Below are 19,735 nucleotides of genomic sequence, written 5' to 3' on the forward strand. Positions count from 1 at the left end.
TGACACATTCCTCGCCCCCTACAATATCCCTTCACCCCCCCCACCCCCCTCAGCCTCCTGTACCCCCTGCACAACCCCCCCCCTCAAGCATTTAAAGACCCCTTCTCTTCCTGCTCAAGCATGTTTACATAGGAGTGAGTGTGTGTTTTTTCTCCCTCACCGTCAAAGCTTCAAGTGCCTGTTCAATAGGCTTATGGTTGCACTTCCTTTTAAGGGGTTGATCGCAATAGCCTATCACTTACAGTGCATGTGTATAGCATCTGTGTGGGATTGTACTGAAGTGCAGGAATGGGGAGCGAGGCAGAGGGTCAGGCCTGGAATTAGCCTCCTGCGGAAAAAACGACATTGTTTCTCGAAGTGTGTTATTTCATAGTTTGGATTGTTCCACTTGTTGGGAGCTGGCTGTCACTGTGGCAGATTGAACGCACAAGTAAAAATTTTTTTTTTACTCCTGTGTTTCTCTCTGACATCCACCATAAAACTCAGGCCTAATTTCAGTGACAGTACCTTTGCCTTTGTTTTGAAAGACGTACGAGTTATGCATTGGACCTCATCCAGGTTGAGATTTACTACGAGAATGAAGGAAAGTTGAACCTGTGCTTTGTCTGCGCCGTCATCCTCAAGTTGCCGCAGACTTTTTCTTTGACATATTCCCGGAGATGCTCCTCCACCGTCTCTATTTTGCCTTTCTTATTTTTCTCCCTGTCTTTTGCTCACACACACACACACACACACACACACACACACACACACACACACACACACACACACATACTACAGAAGCATGTCTGAGTTTCTTAAGAGTGCCATGTCTAAAGACTTCCAGCAGCTTGTTACCGAGGCTGTCAAAAAGCATGGAGACCCACCACAGAGGTGAGGATGTGTGTGAAATCCCATGAGCCTCTGGCGCTGGTCAGATGCATAACAACATCCTACTCCTCATTCCACACGGAGGTTTTCTCCCCACACGTTACTACTACAACACAAGAGCTGAAGCCTGCAACAAGAAGAATTACAATCCTACTTTAAGCTGTCGGCATTAAGTCTTTTAAAGAATCATATCAACAAAGTGTTCATTTAAATATACATTTTTATACAAATTTTTCCGATTTAACTGGCAAAATATGCAAAAAATGTGTTGTCATTTGTGTTGTCAAATTGATCCATTTGCATGTGTTGGGTCTATTTAAACGTGTTTCCTTAAATTGTAATGTGTTGAGCTCTCAGGGCCAGTTTGATTTTGTGTTGTGAGTATGTGGTTGTGAGTATTTGGTTGTGTTGTGAGTATTTGTTCTTGTTGTGAGTATGTGGTTGTGTTTTGAGTATTTCATTGTCTTGTGAGTATTTGGTTGTGCTGTGAGTATTTGGTTGTGTTGTGAGTATTTCTGTGTGTTGTGAGTATTTGGTTGTGTTGTGAGTATTTGGTTGTGTTGTGAGTATTTCTTTGTGTTGTGAGTATTTGGTCGTGTTGTGTGTGGTTGGTTGTGTTGTGAATATTTGCTTGTGTTGTGAGTATTTGGTTGTGTTGTGAGTAGCTGCTTTGTGTTTTCTTTTTACATCACATCTGTTGTCAAATTGATTAAGATGTTTTCTCCATTTGCGTGTGTTGTCTCTCTTTGTGTGTTTTTTTTCTTAAATCGTAGTGCGTGAAGCTCTCAGGGCAGCATATGTTTGTAATTTCCCTCCGGAGTGACAGATATAAAGCCATTTTCTAATTTAATGTCCCTGTCAGCAGGACGTCAGTGCCTTGGAGGACTCGATCTGACAGATGTGTGGTTTAAGGTTGCATGTTTAGGGAGAGATCATTGGATTGAAATCACGTGGAAGAAGCTGGGAAACAAACATGGGTGTTTTATATCAACATTTTTCTGATCCATTCATCCAAACCAGCTCCTCCAGTGTGTATACTTTGTGGCTCTAACAACCCCAGAGGCACCTTAAGAGCCCTTATTCTGAAACACCATAACAGTATTTTCTACTTTGCACTTAGGTCACCAGAGGGCTTTGTCACTTTAACAAGTGATGCTGTTGGCTTTGTGGTAGGAGAGTCTATATTAAAAATGTGTTTATAACGCACCATAACGCAAAAAAAATCTGTCAGTTATTTATGGTTTTCTTTGAGCAACGAAAAGCACTCGGTGTGGATGAAGGAGAAGTGATGGTTAAATATTGAAAAACTCAACAATAACCTGAAGTGTGAGACAGGACATGTCCCCTGAGTTGAAGTCGAACACACCTCAGCCTTCTCTCTGTGCCTGTGCTGCAGTGTAAGAATGTTAAATGCTTCTTGTGTTGGAACTTAATGTTCCAGTGAATGTAAATCACGATCTCAAAACTAGCTGCGTGTGAAAATTAGGGACAGGGTTGCAAATTGTGAAGCCTGCCACATGTTCAGATTTGGAACAATTGAATGTAACCCAACAAAAGAGGCAAACCTTAGGAAGTAAGGTACTGTATATGAGTCAGCTTACGTTTTCCGACTCGTAAACAGTTGCACTGTCCCTCTACGAGACAAATACCAGGTCTTTCCAAGTACCCGGGTTTTGGCAGGATCCTGTGCACAGCCGTCCTTGGCACTCTGCATAACCTCTCATGTTGATTACTATTTCACCTCCTTCTATTTTTACTTAATCAGACCAAGCTCCTGTCAAAATGCCATTTGTGTGTATGGCTCCTGGTGCCAGTGCTAGCAGACACTTCTGCTGCAGTAATCTGGACTGCAGCAAAAGAAAGACACCTCAATAAAAGCAGATCTCCTGGCGGCCCACGGTCATAAAGGAGAATAAACAAGGTTAGAGCAGAATAATTATGCGGAGCTGCTTCCTGGTATTAAGGGACTGATGTGACTTCTTCCATTGTACAGACACGAGACGCTGTTTTCTGGCTCTGCAGGAGGAAGAGTTTACACTGGTTACGTTTACACTTTCTACTCGAGGAACAAGATTCACACTTGATGACTGTGTATTCATATTTTTACTAATGTTCATTAAAGCCTAAAACAAACAAGTCACAGTTATTGAATACAAATATTAACGCTTTTTTACTCATGATTCATGTAAATATACATTCAATCTGACTACTATACTAATATGATGTTAGATAAATAACATAATTATGTCACACATGCTTATTTGAACAGTTCTCTTCTTCCACTGATCTTACATGTGAACAAATAAATGAATAGACTCAATAGTGCTATGTTCAGTAAGAACAGTTAATATGTCTTAAATAATTTCAATACCTCTTAACTATATTAACTTTCATTTAATGTTACTACTGTCACGCTCAAAAAGTCTGAAATTTAACCCTTAACTGGAAACCTGTGGAAACCCTAATGAAGAACCTCATTTGACCTCAGCGACCTGTCACTTATTCAGCTCCTGCGTCAGAAAACTGTGATTATCTCTGAATTACCGAGGCAGCAACAATGTAAAATCAGCGGAGCCCCGTTCTCTCATCAGCAGCGCCAACAAAGAAAGTGATTAGTTGTCATTCATTCCCGGTGAATGCCGGGAGACAAGAGGCACCAGAGAGCAGAACAAAGTCACAGGGAGTGTGTTTGTGTTCCGTTTATGCAAATGAGGAGCAACAGATTGTAGTAATTTAATGTTGAATATATCAGCGAAAAAAACACAGCAATTGAGGATATTGTAGTGAAAACCCTGAACAACCTCAGGTATTATACGATGATCACGATGTAAAATAACAGCCATGCATATACGGCATCAGTGGCATCAGGCCAGAAGAGACAGACACTCAGAGTCTTTTCATGCATTGCAGGAAACACACGATTGTGTTTCTGTCTTTTTAATTCACCTTATCGGCTCGTTGCATCCTCAAATGTCTGCCACTTGGATGCAGAGAACCTCGTGCACCGTTTGTGATAAGCGATGAATGGTTCGCTGCTTTTGGGAGGAACACTTCATGTCAGTTGGACCAACAGTATGAAAGACGGGGCCTTACAGATGCATCTGATAAATTACAGAAATGTAAACTATGTGAAGTCGAAGGTACATTCATCTAACACTTGGCTCCTGGAACCCAGTAGCTAAAAAGTGTCAGAAATACACGGGAGGAGCAGCGGTTGTATCTGTTTACAGTGCAGCCCCCAAAAAAACTGTCATTGAAACTCGTTTGGATAAAGAAGTCAGTTAATAATCAGCATTTTTCCTACGTGACACCGCACACAGCAGGAGGGGAAGGTAAGGAGCTGGAGGTGTGGAGCCTGTCACCTGAAAGCCTTCACTGAACAGCCCACCGCGGCTGCTCCCTCTTTGTTTCATTGCTCCCGGTTATATTTAGAAGTGATCCACTGTCAAAAAAAAGGTTAGCGCAGTCAGCCCAACAGTAGGAAATGTTGTTTTGCATTAGCAGAAACTTCACAGAGTTGTACGGCTGCGGAAGAGGCTGAGACCAGAGAGAAAATGACTGATTTCACTGCTGCCAACAAAAACTATGATAAAGCAAACCAACAATACAAAATAAATCAAAAATACAATAGAAATTGTTGGAAAGGGTGGTAACTTGAAACAGAATAATTTCATCTGTACACTTGTTTACTGCTGAGATCTATTCTGTCACTATAGCCCCTTTTCCACTGGTCAAGAAACCCACGAAAATCTGGCTTTTGTCTGCAATGGGAATGGATACAAGCATCATTCGCTTCCTGGTCAAATGGCTACATGGTAGACATCGATTTTTATCGGCTCAGGCTCCGATCAATAGAGATGGAAACAGCACCTTAGTGAGTGCATTAAATTGGCAACACAGCGGATGAGAGAGCCCCTTACTTTCCAGTTCGTTTGTGAGGTCGAACATGATGCACAAGGGTAAAAAACGGGTATAAACGGTTCTGTCCTCCCTGAATTCCTCAACCAGTGGCAGGAATCCACAGATTAAAAGCATTCAAAGAAGATCATTTTTAAAATAAGCCGATTAGCTTCTATCTGTACCACTTGACTGGAAGAGCAGCAGCAGCTGGCTCGAGCTCCTCCTCCAAGGCTTCTCCCCCTACAACTGATTCTGAAGTTCATGGGTCATGGTCGTCCTCCTCCATCAGTCACCGCTCTCCTTCTGATCCCATCAGTTGTGTTACCATCGCCCCTCGAAGTGCGGCTCCACTAGTGATTACTTGTCCAGCGAATCACCTTTTGCCCGGTGATATTTCAGGCGAGACTGTGACGTCCTTTTTTGTGAGCTGGAGGTGCTGCAAAGCTGTCGCGTAACAACACACCACTTTATGATTTTTACTGCCTGAAAATCTGTCGGGATTTTGACTCGGAGCAAACCGACACTAAACGGCACTAACTTGTTCTCGTCAGCACTGAGTACCTGACAGATGGTCTTGTGCTACTTCACAACTCTTGCCACCATCTTCTGGCAGCGGCCCCCATCACTACCAGCTTGTGATAGATTTAGATAACCCTCAGCATCTGAAAAATCCCTTTCTTTAATGAAGGACAGGCCCGGCACAGCTTCACCAAATGATGTAATTGTTCGGTAAGAACTTTATTTCTAGTTAAAAGTTGTTAAAAAAGGATAGTTTATTATCATGTTAACAACATCATCAACTATCTTTTGTAGGTTTATCGCTGCCTGTTTTAAATGTAAAGGTTTTCAAAAAATCATGCTTTGGCTCAGCACTTTCCCCCAAGACCATTTGCAGCTTTGTATTAAATCAGAATAACATCATATATTATTCTGGTTCCCTGTATTGTTTAAGGAAATGCGAGACATTTACAAGCCTACAAAAACCATTGTTAGAGCGGCTGTGACGTCTCACTGTGCTCACGTGTCAGTCGTGGCGGGAAAAAGAGCAACAGACCCCGGTTGCTCCTCATCTCGTGCTTTGTGAACAGCTGTGTGCAAATACTGAAATTGTGTCACTGCGCTCTGGGCAACCAAAAGTCAGATCCGTCCTGTGGTGCATACACAGGTTCTGTTTTCCACCACCTAGAATACAAATCTGAAGCCATTCCTCGATTTTATTATTCGTTTTTTTAGTCTTGATTAATAATATAGCAGATTGTAGAGGATTTGTATAACTCTCGAGATGACGGTACCTTCCTTCAAGTCTCGTTTTAGAAAGTTCTAATGCAGTCATACTTTACGTGTTGTATTTGCAAATGTAAAATAAAACCTACCCCAGGTTCTGCTCACCAACAAGACTCGAACCGATTACTTCTGCAGTGGTTGTTTTTGTTTTTGTTTCTCCCTGAATCACAACCTCACCACCTTTTTATGAATGAAAGAATGATCAGAACTTTATTGTCCGATCACGATCTGGATTGGATTTGAAAGTTAAGCCTCGTAACAACATCATTCAGCTTTAAGGTGTAGCAGAGGCTTTACCGACATGATCTAGTGAATGTTTTATAAATAACACAACCAATAAATCCAGAAATCTCTGTCTTCTGTACTTCTCTCTTTCTGTTTACGATTCTCTCAACAGCCACTCGTCCGTTTGACTTCAAACTTTTGCTGGGGAGCTGCTGGGGAAGTGTAGCGGTTCTCGAGACCTCAACCCCAACCCTAACCCCACTTTTAATTTAAACCGTGCATGCTGTGCAAATCTGTTTGCTTGCTTTAAATACATGGTCAGTGTGTATCACTGTGGAAAGTCCTGACTCCCTCCTCTTGCCATAGGCTGCAATCTGCATATTGCGTGACAATGCAGCACAGCCAAGTCAGTGATGGCAATCACAAAGCCACTGCTTGCATCGGCTGGGTTGACTAAAAATGGATGCAGTTCTGCACTCTCGGAATTACCAAAGCCTCGCAACTCTAGGATTGTCAGTCGGATCCATCCCCAATTCTTGATTAGTTTTTCTCTGCTTGTATCTGCCAGGGTGTGTTTTTTTTTATTTTATTTGCTTAGAGTCTGCGGTTGAATCTAATTCTGTTTTGTTTGGCAGAAACCTTTTTTGTGTTTAAGCCACTTATGCCTAACATATTTTTTTTATAATTATGCCTTATTACAGTAAACTCCTCAAACCCCTGTCTGCCTCCAGATGTCTCCCTGTTCTTTGCTCCAGCTCGGAAGTGCATGTTACATAAGGTCGTACATGAACAATGCAAGATCTAACTGTTAATGTTTTAGACAGAGCCCCACAAAAAAGGAAGTTAACAATATTCTTTACTTTCTTTTGAAGCAGACCACGACTAACCCCCTTGTACTGGATGTAAATAGGCCTACTGGGGAAAACAAGACTTGTTGAACAGATTTCCTGTTAGTGAAGGAATGTTGTGTTGCTGAAGAGGTAATATTATAGCAGCTATAACTTTTGAAAAAGGGGCCTGTCAACATGACTCATACTTGCTGGATATCATCTGCCCGTATCACTGCTCTGCTAGGTGAGCTGCTGAAAATAGAAACCTGAAATGGCCTTGTATTAGTCACCCAATCATTCAGATGGATCCTTGGACCCTACTTGGATTGCTTTGTCCAGCCCTGATGGGACAAATGCCTCAAAATGTCAGGGAGCAGGTTGTGTTGTAACACAGTAAACGAGTATCGATTTGTGTCGGCGTACCTGAAACTATCACCTGTCCATGTGCCTGCGAGTCAAACTTAAGATATAGGGCTTAACGTGAGCATGTAGAGACACTATAATAGCTTCCCTGCAGCAGCAGATGCTTTTCAATGGTTTCACGAGCCCACCCATGTTGTAAGAGGGTGAAGTCATCTGCAGCGTAGAGTTTTTAATCTAAAAAAGGCTTTATCAAGTTCAGTTTTAGGGAAAAACAAACTATACTTAACCGCCCTCCCTGTGTTGTGCAGCCAGTTTCTGCTCTGGGGGACTACAGATATAAATTTGTATTAATTTATGGTAGTTCATCAGTGAAATGTGAGGCAGCACGGCTAGGTTTGTTCATGAATAAATATATTTGCCATGGTCAAGTCAATGTTATGCATGAAAACAGAGCTTCAATAAACAGTTTACTTACATTATACAGACACTTGTAGGGTATTTGCTGCATTTTTCTATACATACAAAACTAGACAGGTGTTATTTTCTCCACCCTGTGTAATTGAAATTGTGTTTTTGATAAATAAGACTGATAAAAGGAGTCTGGTGTTTGGTGATATTTTCCCATAATATCCAGTCTCTGTTCTGCAAACCTCTGACTCCGTTACCCAAAATGGATTTCAAACATTTCACTGTGAATTTATTGTTGTTGTTTTAAAACGTAGCTATTTCATTTTCCACCTTCAGTGTTTACATCAAGTCAGTGCAGCCGATTTGAGATTGTTTTCCAAACTGTTTAAGCCCTTGTATTCAAACTCCAATTAAAAGATGTTTAACACTCAATAGTAGCACATTTCTTTCGCGTGTGCACTCACAAGATTTTGTTTTGTGAAAAGTTAAAAGTTACTTGTTTTCTGAAGTTTACCCCTCATCATATGTTGGAGCTTTTATACAGATTTTTTTGTTTACCTACTCTACTACTGTGCTGCATGTTTCTCTGCAGATTTGTTCTACATGATGCCCGTATTGCATATTTATGTGTTAAATGTGACACTATCCGTGTTTGTGCATGGATGCAGTGATATGTGTCCATAGCAGGGGAGCCTCCTGATAACAGTTATTTCGGTGTGTGCTCGGTGTCAGTCGCTGTCGGCTACTGAGGTTCTTTAACAGCTCAGTGGGAGGTCTGAGATTGTGTCAAGGCACAGGTGCAGCACTCTGCTTCAAATACCTCTCCCCTTGGGATGAAATATTATGGGATTGTTGTGGCTGCGCATACATGTTTGTCAGCACATGTTATTAGGGTGTTTGCACAAATGGCGTGTTGTGTAACCGTGGAGACGTTTACAAGACATGAAAGGATGCCTCAAATCCTTAAAGGAAATCTTTCAATCTTTCTCACTTTATTATATTTGTTGTTAAATATCTCATCTTTGCCTGTAACACACAAACACACAAACATCTACACATCTGAATGCAAAACACCACGGTGATAATAATCGACTTCACAAGAAATTTTGAATTGGAAATGACACGTTTATTACAAAAGTCCCCATCTTACTATCCAATTATCAAGAATTGCTTTGACGGAAATCAGCAGGACATTTATTTTGATTGTTTGCTTCTGCGTCGGGAAGTGATCCCCAACAAACACCAAACAGTACGTCACGCTCCCCAGGATTAACGCCGCTGTTAGCTCTTGCGGTGCAACTTTCACTCTGTTTCACCACCGCACACTTTTATCTCTGCACAAATTTCTCTGTCTAAAAGGTGTCTTCAACCTTTTCTTAATTAGGGGGCATACGGAACATCAGACCTACCCTGGTGGCTAATTAACATGAATTTACATGATCAATCTGACACCAAAAGCCACTGTATTCAGACAAGAAGAGGTAGCAGAGTACTTCCCAAGCCTGTGCAGTGCTTTCTCCTTTAAATGATCTTCTTAATCCTCCAGCTTCAAGCCTAAACTTGTTGTCTACGTAATGTTGCACCCTACCAATGCCATTAATTATTTAGACTTCGTGTATGAACAGACACTGCACCTGCTGTTTTTGGGCTGTTGTCTGCTGTGTCGATATTTTAGATGAATTAGTCCACAGAGTGGAAGCAGGATAACTACAGAACATAGAGGCAGAAAGACTGAGACAGAACGAGATGACACCAAACAAAAGAGCTAGAGTTTGATTGTTCACGTGTGTCTTAGTGTGAGCGTCTAAAACTACACCCTGCCTAAGGTTTGATGTTATGCATGGTGCAACAACACGACTGCCATGTTGATGATATCTTACATGTGTGTGAGTGAAATGTCTTTGCAATTTCCCGGATGTCATAAGAAACCCATAAGTGCTGATTGCAATCTCTCTCTGTCGCTGAATGCTTTGGCTGTCTAGCCTCGTTGATTCAGTTGTCAAGTTGTAATTTAATAAATGGCTCACCGCGTATTTACACTGTTCAAACTGATCGTCTACAAATGTAGTTATGAGTGATTGTTTAACAGGAAAGACAAATTAAAACCAAACATCCTTTCAGTCTGTTCAAACACCCTGCTTAGAAGAACAGGTTTCTAGCCTCACCTACTGGTTGTGAAGAGGAATGACAGCTACTCATGTGTATTTTCATTCTCTTTCTCACTCTATTCTTCTCCTCCTTTACACCAAGTCTCTCTTCCCTCCCCCCTTCTCTGCAACTTCTTGCCTCCTCTTTCTGTCTTTCTGCCTCTCTCTCTTTAGAATATGCCAGGACATAAAAATGAGCTCCAACAGCACAGACCCTGGTCTCTTCCTGAGTGCCAACACCTCGCCACCAGCAGCCGGAGGCTACCCACAATCCAATGCTCTCCACCAAGGAGGAACTGGAGGAGCTTCCTTGTTTTATTCCCATGTGAATACCCTGGATGATAATTCTTCATCCACCAGCAAACTCTTTAACCTCACCTCAGAAACCCAAAATGGAAACAGAACTGTAGATCCCTTGGGTGGCCACCCTGTGTGGCAGGTTGTCCTAATTGTCTTGCTGACGGGAATGTTGTCTCTCATCACCGTCATTGGCAACATTCTGGTAGTGGTATCCTTCAAGGTTAATCGCCAGCTGAAGACGGTCAATAACTACTTCCTTCTGAGCTTGGCCGTGGCGGACCTCATCATAGGGGTCATCTCCATGAACCTCTACACAGCTTATCTTGTGATGGGCTATTGGGCCATGGGCAACTGGGCCTGTGACCTGTGGCTGGCTATTGACTATGTGGCTAGCAATGCATCAGTTATGAACCTCCTGGTCATCAGCTTTGATCGCTACTTTTCAATCACCAGGCCTTTGACTTACCGGGCCAAACGAACCACAAAGCGAGCTGGGATGATGATCGGCCTTGCCTGGGTTGTTTCACTTGTTCTGTGGGCCCCTGCCATCCTGCTATGGCAGTATTTTGAGGGTAAAAGGACAGTACCCACAGATCAATGTTACATTCAGTTCCTCTCAGAGCCCACGATAACCTTCTGCACAGCCATGGCTGCTTTCTATCTGCCTGTGACGATAATGAGTGTTCTCTACTGGCGCATTTACCTGGAGACCCAGAACCGTTCGAAAGAGTTAGCTGGACTACAGGGTTCAGGGGCTCGTGGTGGGATAGCAGGAAGAGGTGTGAACGGTGGGGGTGACAAAACCCGCTTTGTCCATCAGACAGGAAGTTCTAGAAGTTGCAACAGCTACGAGCTAACCAGGTTGTCCAAGAGGAAGAGCACATGTCGGGAGCTGGTTGGCCGCTTCCACTGCTGGCCCGGGGTTCGTTCTTGGAGACCTGGTAGTACAAGGCACAGCGAGGGTGATCCGGACCAGAGTAGCAGTGACAGCTGGAACAACAATGATGCTCCAGTCTCGTTGGAACACTCTGGGTCTTCAGAGGATGAGGACTGTGGGGGCAGAGAGATGATTTCCCAGAGTCATGCTATTTTCTCCATTGTTCTCAGCCTGCCAGGTATAAAGGCAGCCGTCAACTCCCAGCTCTCCTCATGTGAGGAACTGGACGCAGCCTCAGAGGTGGATCCGCTAAAAGGAGCGGAGTATAGCCGAGACAGTCTCTCAACAGTCGCCACCAACACCACTGCCACCACGACCTCTGATGGAGCAAACAGTTCAGACAATAGCTACCACCAACGCTTCTGCTCACGCAAGATTCAGTCAATGCCTATCATCCAGGCTACGTCTAACCAAGGCTCTCTGGATGATCCTCCAACATCTGCTACCACTGCCCCTGACAGGAATAGCACCAGCACAACCACCAAATCCCCCTCTCTCCCATTGTCCTTTAAAGAGGCCGCCCTCGCAAAGCGTTTTGCCTCCCGAGCTCGGACTCAGATCACCAAGAGGAAGCGCATGTCGTTAGTGAAGGAGAAGAAGGCAGCTCAAACTCTCAGCGCCATCCTCTTTGCTTTCATCATCACATGGACCCCTTACAACATCATGGTGCTGATCAATGCCTTCTGCGAAGTTTGCATCCCGGAGACGCTGTGGGCGGTCGGGTACTGGCTCTGCTACGTCAACAGCACAGTCAACCCCATGTGCTACGCCTTGTGCAACAAGACTTTCCGCACAACCTTTAAGATGATACTGCTGTGTCGCTGGGACCAGAAGAAAAGGAGGAAGCAGCAGTTTCAGCAGAGGAATTCAGTGGTCTTCCACAGGAGGATTCCTACGGAGACCACGTAAAGGACAAGACACTAAGATGGTCGAAATCTAAAGATTTAACATAGGAAGAGGAAGAAGCATCCATGTATTTATTTCTGTGGAGTTTCTTTACCTAGAGATCCTTAATGTGTCTCTCTGCTGGTACGTCACACAGCGATCCTATGTGGTGGACGTCAGGTGTCTGTTTGTGTCGGTTCATCAATTGAGCGAAGCTGTTTGTATGTGTGAAGGGTTTTTTAAGGTGAGGTCCAGAGAGGAAACCTCTCCATCCGTACTTGGAGAACCATGTCACGTTTGTACACCTGAGAGAAATGAACTGAGTGGAAACAATAGAAAAGGGCTTTAAAATGTATCGCAGGAGAGTTATTGAAGTGCCGTCGACACAAGGGGAGAAGATATCTTTGTCACAGGGTTTGGGATTCATATTTCTTATCATTGCTCTCTGTGGGTAACTAGATCTGTAACGTGGTTTTGCATTTTAAACAAAACTATGTATCTGTAATATGTCGCTGACAGCCAAGACAAAATGACTTTGTGTTTCACAGGCTTCTACATTGAACTGATTTGACTGGCTTGTGTTTTTATCAGAACATCTGTACATTGCCTTTCTACATGGATATAGCTTTCCTGTCCGATGGAGTATAAAGAAGTTCTTAAATTGTGTCCTTTTCGTCAACAGAGATTTGTTATTTTTGTGATATTCATCTTTGGTTTTTCTAGATATTCCTGAGATTTTTGAGCCAGTCTGAAAATGATTCTTCTGATGAACTGAGTTGTGAATATTCTGTGTGGCACTACAGTCGGTGAACTGCTGCTGTGTTCAATGTGATTGTTGTGGTTTTTATGGTGGAGACAATAAGTACATTGGTTGTGTTTTATGTACTTGCAGTTTTTTGTCAAGAGTATTGATTATACAATGATGATATTCTGTTTGTGTACATTTGGATATTTCTGACTTGATACACAGTGGTTGGTTGCACACACACACACACACACACATACAGATGTCCATTTATAAAGATGTGTGTTTGATTCTACACTACCTTTTACATTTATACAAAACTACACATCCTAGGAGCTCTTTGTAAAAGGTGGCCCATCTTTTGTATGGTAGAGCAATGGCAGCCTCTAGTGGCCTGAGAAAGACTTGTAGTCCAGACTGTCAATCCAACTATGTTTCAGTTCATAATTTTGCTTATATTGAATAAATTTATATTTTAAATATATATTTGGCATATAAAAAAGAATGGCCACATTCATAAAAGGTACGTTTAACTTTCTGTCGTCATCTGGGTTTTTTCTTTAATTTTATATGATTTGTGGGTGAAGTATTTCTTCTTTAAAATGATTCATAAGACTCGTCATTGATTTGTATATAGAGTTGACACCTGCCTTGGTCTACGGTACATCATGTTTTTCCATATAGAAAATGGAGAAACACCACATACCAACAAAAGTAAGCATTAAGGTGCCGCCTAAGGCAAGAATTTTTATTTGAGTTTTATTTTAATGCACATTATGTTATTCTTATCTTATGTGGATGGTTTTTACATTGTTGCTGCACTGCATTATTTTCGTATGAATATTGAGCTAAAAGTATTTGAGGCAGAGGACAAACTGCATCGCGGCACCTGACGTGCTGAAGAAGGAGTAGAGTGGATTATGTTGGATGCAGTGGTCAAACCTAATGTGCTGTATGCAAAGGAGATGTAAAAAAAAGATATCTCTCGCCTGTCAACAGTGGATATGATGTCTGCTTTCAACCCAATGTGCTCCAGTGTCACCATAAACTCTTCATCAAAATGTGGGATTTTTGTATTTCGATATTGGGAATGTAAACGACCAAAATGGTGAACACAAACATTTTGTTACATTTCAAGTATGCCAATCGTACTCATATTTTAAGTCAATAAACTAACTTTTTGACAAATCATCTGTTTTTTGTGTCACAAGTCCGGACATGAATGTTTCTATTCAGTTTAACTGTATTTATTTCACTCAGAATGCTGAATAAACCTGAATATCACCCTGCCTCATATTGGCAATATTACAAATTCACATCTGAGACTGGGCAATGAGGTTTGGGTAAGTGTCTCAATATTTTATAATGTTTTGCAAATGTTATACATTTTTCCATCAGTGCTAAAAAGTCAGAACTGTTGTTAGGCCTCAGTTCTTCTATTGTTTTCAGTGTCTTGGTCCATTAAGTACAAGTTATTTTAATCCAAGTGTCACCAAAGGACGCCACAAACATCTACACCCACTGTGCAATATTAGATCTGTAAGGACACATATGAATATGTTCACTGTTACAGCCTCTATTGTTTCTAGGATTACTTTTTTTATTTTAGAAATATGCTCCAATATTGTTTCATGCTGTTTGCAAGAGCCCCCAAATCAGATTTTTACATTTTTTTTCCAGACCAAAAAATGGCAGACTTGTTTAATCCCATTGAAGTCTGGACCCTGCGTTGTTTTGAGAGTGTTTTCAATAAGTGTGATGTTATTATCTCAGCAGGGTTCTGGATCATTATAAAGCTGTGGAATCATTTAGGCCTAACAAAGGTTATTGCAGGATATTTCAAAACTAATTCATCATTCATGTCACTAAAAATCAATGACTCAAACATTTTCCAACATGATTCACTTACAGTTGAAGAAATTAAGAGTTTTTAAGTCTTTCGACAAATTCATTCGATTTACTTCCTCCAAAAAAGTAGGCTCACTGATTTTTTTTGAATGAATTTGTGGTGTTATACCCAGACCCTGCTCAAATTCGGGGAACGATCAATTCTGTCTATAGTAGTAATAGTATCAAAGCACTGTCGGCTCTTGCACAATAATGACAATTCTTATTTTTTAGTTTCTCTAATATTCTAGTTGTTAAAGAAATACAGTAATTCTTTCTGTCTCTGTAATTGGTTGAACTAGAAAGGCATGTAGAGATTAAGGTCACTCACTCACTCACTCACACACACACACACACACACACAGAGGCACACACATGGGAACAGGTTTTGTTGGGAGGACACATGCAGCTGACAGTCATCTGTTGATTGGAGGGATGGACTTAAAAGTGGCTCCAGGCTTCACTCAAACAAACGCAGCAAAAACTCTCTCAGTCAATGCAACGTGAGCGGGGGGGAGCGCTTTTATTTATTGTTCTGTTACATGTGACCCTCATCATTGTCTGACAATACAACAACATTAACCTGAACCAGAAACTGAATAAACACAAGAGTGTTCATCGGCTGTAGCCCAGTCCTGTATGTTCCCTGATGAAGTTAGCGAGAGGCCTGTCAGACAGTGCTGATGGGAGATGGCCTCGGAGACCAGACATGTGATGAGGAAAATACCAACTTCATGTGACCCATGGCTAAGGAGCGGCTCGTAGGCAAAGACAAGCACCCGATTGTGTTGCTCCCTCCAGTCAGGGCTGAGCCACTGAGGAGAATCCAGCAGTCAGGCAAGTACACTCGTTTAAGTCCAACAATTGGAAGAAAAATTCAAGACGCTTTGTTTTTCCTCTATTTCATATATGATTGAATTTGACAACAAATTTAGCAAATTTGACTCACGCTGATGTGATTAATTTGCGGTTTAGAAAGAAAAGACTCGGACATGTTCTGAAGCACTAAAAATAGAAGAAGAAAAGTTCATCACGAACACACACTTTGTTGAATATGTTAACTGTTGATTTCTGGTAAATGTGCTTTCTTCTTCTTCTTTGAATTGGGTTCTTTAATTCAAGAATGTATATATATTGTTATGGTTAGGATTGGTGTCATTAAAAAAAGTCAGGAAGTGGTGACAATATTTATAATGTTACAATATTTGACTTTGACTGTACCAAGACGCATAGGCATTAATCACCTCCCATACTTGCGTGTGTTTCAGACTTAAACATACACACCTTATTAAATGTGTTAGCTCTATTTAAACTGTTTTTCAGAGATTTTCTAAAATTTGTGATTAATATTTGCTTGATAATTAAATGTGATCTTAAAATCATTGCTATTTTTATTTTGGATGGTTTGATGATGGTATTTTGTCAATAAATAAACATCGGGTTTGATTTTTACAGTAGATTGCATAGAGAATAATTTCCCAAAATCCATCAGCTGCACAAAATCCAAATATATATAAGTCATACAGAAAACCAGCTAATTTTTACATTTGAGAAACTTTAAATTACTAAATTCATGGTGTTTTGGTGTAAAAACTGCAACCGTTTATGATAAATAGTCTGAAAATAGGTTGTCATTTATTTTTCTGATAAATTAATTGATTAATCAACCTAATAGCTGTACATGTTTCTGTTTGTTACCACAGTAATTTCACTGTGTTTATGTTGCTGTCATCAGGAGCATCACATGAGTCTCACTGGACCTTTTCCTGAATCGCTCCACATATCAGTGTCTGTGAAATGAAAACATTTTTATAAATAACAGACGCATACATTCCAACAAAGTGTGAAAAGGAAATCAATACAAGAGAATCAGTTTGTGATCACTACACATGTGACATAAGAGTAAGATTCATCTGAAATCTGAGTCCTTTTAAATTGAATTTGTTGTTTTCTCTTCACTGCAGCCTCTATAGACCATCTCCCCTCTGGATGAAGCCCCAGTGGTCAGGATGCAGACTATCAAGACAGTAGAGACCCAGGTGCCCTTTCTGAAAGAGAGTTTCTTCACCTCCACTTTCAAAGGGAGGAGGAAGAGCAGCGTTACCAACGTCCTCCGTAATCAACAGCACTCGCTCCTTAATCAACAGCAGAGCATCATAGAGGATCCCCAGCAGCCCCCAGGGCCATTTCTTTCCCTTTCAGCTGAAAATGGGAAAGGGCAGTGCACTCCAGAGCATCCGCGGCTGGCTCGCTCGACCAGCAGCCCGTTATGCAAGACAGCCGAGCGCGCAGGAGCAGATGGGGATAGAAAGGAGGGGCAAAAAGAGAGGAAGGATCAGAGAGTGAAAGAGGCTGTGCAGGGGAGGGGGGTGAAAAGGCAGTCAGTGAGTGGTAGCAAGCCCGCGGCTGTCAGTGCCAGTCTCCTCCTCCTCTCATCATCAGCATCATCCGCATCAGCGTCGCCGAGGGAGGCAGCATCATCCTCACAGCTGCCTTCAACTGTGGTGGGCAGACAGCGCCGATTAGGCAGCTCTGAGAGTGCTTTGACCAGCAGAAGATCAGCATCGGCCGCAGCCAAGGAGGAAGCCCAGCGTGCCAAGCGTGCCCAGAGTGCCCAGCGTGCCCAGCCTCGACCCCAGCCTCAGCCCCAGCAGTATGGCCTGTTAGCCAAGGGAGTCCGCCTGCTCAGAAACATGGGGAACCAGGAGACAAAGCAGAGGAAAGGGGGAGGAAGTGGCGGAGCAGCAGGGGATGTGTCCTGTGAGGGTGACGCTGATGAGGTGGAAGTGGACAAAAAATCTAAAAGGTCCCACAGCAAGACAAGTAAAGGGGAACACAGTGGTAAGAAGAAATCCAAGTCGGAGTCAAAAGGTTCTGTGTTTTCTGGCATCAGGAAGAGTTTGTCGAAGGCAAAAGGGTTGTCCAAGGAGGACATGTTGGAAGATGGAAGGTCTGCACACGTTGGCAAAGCGGGGCTCAAACCCGGTGCAGAGGCGAACCTGTCAGCCGACGAGATGGGGATGCTATCAGATGTCGAGGGAGACCTAGGCTGTCGGAACACAGAGAGTCGCCAATCTGTGGTGGATGAGCTTGGCCGGAAGGGGAGCTCGGGGTCGGATGCTGACGTCTACAGTTTTCACTCTGCAGCAGCTGAGAATGAAGACCTGCTCTCTGACATCCAGCAGGCCATGAGGGAACAACGTGTGGCCAGTGATGGGGAACTCAGAAGGGTAAACGGCCAATCATCTGAAGCCTTGACCTCCGAGGGGACCAAAGCCCATGAGAAGCTGTTGGATATGGATAAGGAATTTGAAAGTGGAAGTAAAGCTCAAGAAAGTAAAGCGAATAAAAAAGTAGATGACAAAAGCAGTGATTTACCCATTTCAAGTAATTCCTCTGGTCCTGGTTCTCCGAGTGAGAGCGGTCCATCATCTTCTGCCGCTGATACAGAGAGAAGCAGTGGCAGCGTTTTCCCAAAGACCAACAGCACGTACAGCTTCCCTGACACGACAACCACCACCACTTCGTACGAGAGCGCCGAGGAGCCCCAGGAAGACCTGGAGAGCCCGTTTTTTCACCCAGAGCAGGGTCAAGGTAATCGGGCTTCACAGAGCAAAAACGTGTGTGTGCCGAGTGTTCGCTTGGACCCTGTGGTGGCAGGGCCCGGGCCTCACAAAAGTGTGAGCAGCATGGAGCTGTCTATGGAGAGGGAGGAGCGAGAGGAAACTGGGAGATGGGACTTCCTGTCCCTCAAAAGGAGGAAGAGTAGTATGTCTAATAACCAACTGACGACAGATAGCTCTCAACCCAGACGGACGTCCTCCAGTTCCCCCTCCACTGTCAAACTGTACCCTCCAGTCCACCCCTCATATGTTAAGACCACCACCAGGCAGCTCACCTCTCCCATTGGATCCCCTATCACCAGCCCCCATGTGCCCAGGAAAACAGACGGAACCGACGAATCTGTGGAATATTACGAGGCCCCGGGATTAAGGAGGCGCAAGCAGAGGTCCTGCTCCATCGGGGGGCCCGTCACTGGGTCTGCAGACTGGTGCACGGAGGTGGACGAGCACAGAGGAAGGCAGGGTGTCCATTTCCCTGAGCAGGAGGCACCAGAGAGGAGTCACGTAGGCGGGACTTACTGGACACTGGGGTCCAGGAGAGCACAATATGGACGACATCACTCCACGACTACAGGACCTTATCTGGATGTCTTCTCAGGTGAGTCACATGTGAACCACGTCACTGATCTGTTGCCACACAAACATCTGTCATCTGACATTTTGATAAATAATAGATTGGACTTTTGATCTAGACTCCACCTGATTATGTAAATAACCCATAAGCAGTACAACCCACCATCTTAGCCATCATGGTACTGAACATAGATGGTATTGCAAGGCCAGTGGTAGTTATTGTATGTGTGATATGAACATTATGAACCATAGATTTGGCTTATTAGTTAAATATTGCGTTACAGTGACCCACTTTAAGGAACGGTTCTGGTTCTGGAAGTAAATTTCCCGTTCAATTGCTCCAGTTATGTTTCAGAAAATCCTTAAACTCAGAGTTTCACGACTGGAACCAGGCTGAGAACATTTGATTTGGAAAACAAATATCGGTAAACAGAAAAAAGACAATGGTGGAATGGTGAGTCTACATTGAATGGTTAAAATATTATATTATAAGAAAATGAATGGGATTTTTACATCCAGAGCCACACTGTTGAGATCTCTATACATCCCAGTGATAAGTGAGAGCTCCCTATGTGGGTATAAGAGTGGAGGAGAGTTGTAGGTTCAGGTAACTCGGCTGGATGGTGTGAACCAGTCTCACCAGCCGGATGATACAGGAATGTGTGAAAATATGAATGGACAGAAACCACGCGGCGTCAGAGGAAGTCATGAATGAGGAGGCAGAGAAGAAAAGGATTAAGAAAGAATCAGTGTTCCAC

At 42.9% G+C, this 19,735-nt stretch overlaps 2 protein-coding genes across 5 annotated transcripts in view; both read left to right on the top strand.

The window, feature by feature from the left end:
- Window positions 1–14,082, top strand: part of chrm3a (cholinergic receptor, muscarinic 3a) — a 76,943-nt gene extending 62,861 nt beyond the window's left edge. For 3 of the 4 annotated variants that reach the window (XM_034608818.1, XM_034608816.1, XM_034608815.1), the window contains one exon: window positions 10,202–14,082. In XM_034608818.1, the coding sequence (XP_034464709.1) occupies window positions 10,221–12,173 (1,953 nt within the window). In that variant the 5' untranslated portion in view covers window positions 10,202–10,220 and the 3' untranslated portion in view covers window positions 12,174–14,082. Of the gene's footprint in view, window positions 1–5,184; window positions 5,204–10,201 lie in introns of those variants that run through there. The other variant, XM_034608819.1, reaches the window with a different exon arrangement.
- Window positions 14,083–15,251: 1,169 nt separating this feature from the next.
- The window catches only part of LOC117775544 (formin-2), a 38,317-nt gene continuing 33,833 nt past the window's right edge, over window positions 15,252–19,735 (top strand). Inside the window, exons 1-2 of the mRNA XM_034608820.1 lie at window positions 15,252–15,618; window positions 16,746–19,002. Of these exons, the coding sequence (XP_034464711.1) occupies window positions 16,791–19,002 (2,212 nt within the window). The 5' untranslated portion in view covers window positions 15,252–15,618; window positions 16,746–16,790. The remainder of the gene's footprint in view (window positions 15,619–16,745; window positions 19,003–19,735) is intronic.

The sequence above is a fragment of the Hippoglossus hippoglossus genome, chromosome 15, assembly GCF_009819705.1.
Source record: "Hippoglossus hippoglossus isolate fHipHip1 chromosome 15, fHipHip1.pri, whole genome shotgun sequence".
NCBI classification, from domain to species: domain Eukaryota; kingdom Metazoa; phylum Chordata; class Actinopteri; order Pleuronectiformes; family Pleuronectidae; genus Hippoglossus; species Hippoglossus hippoglossus.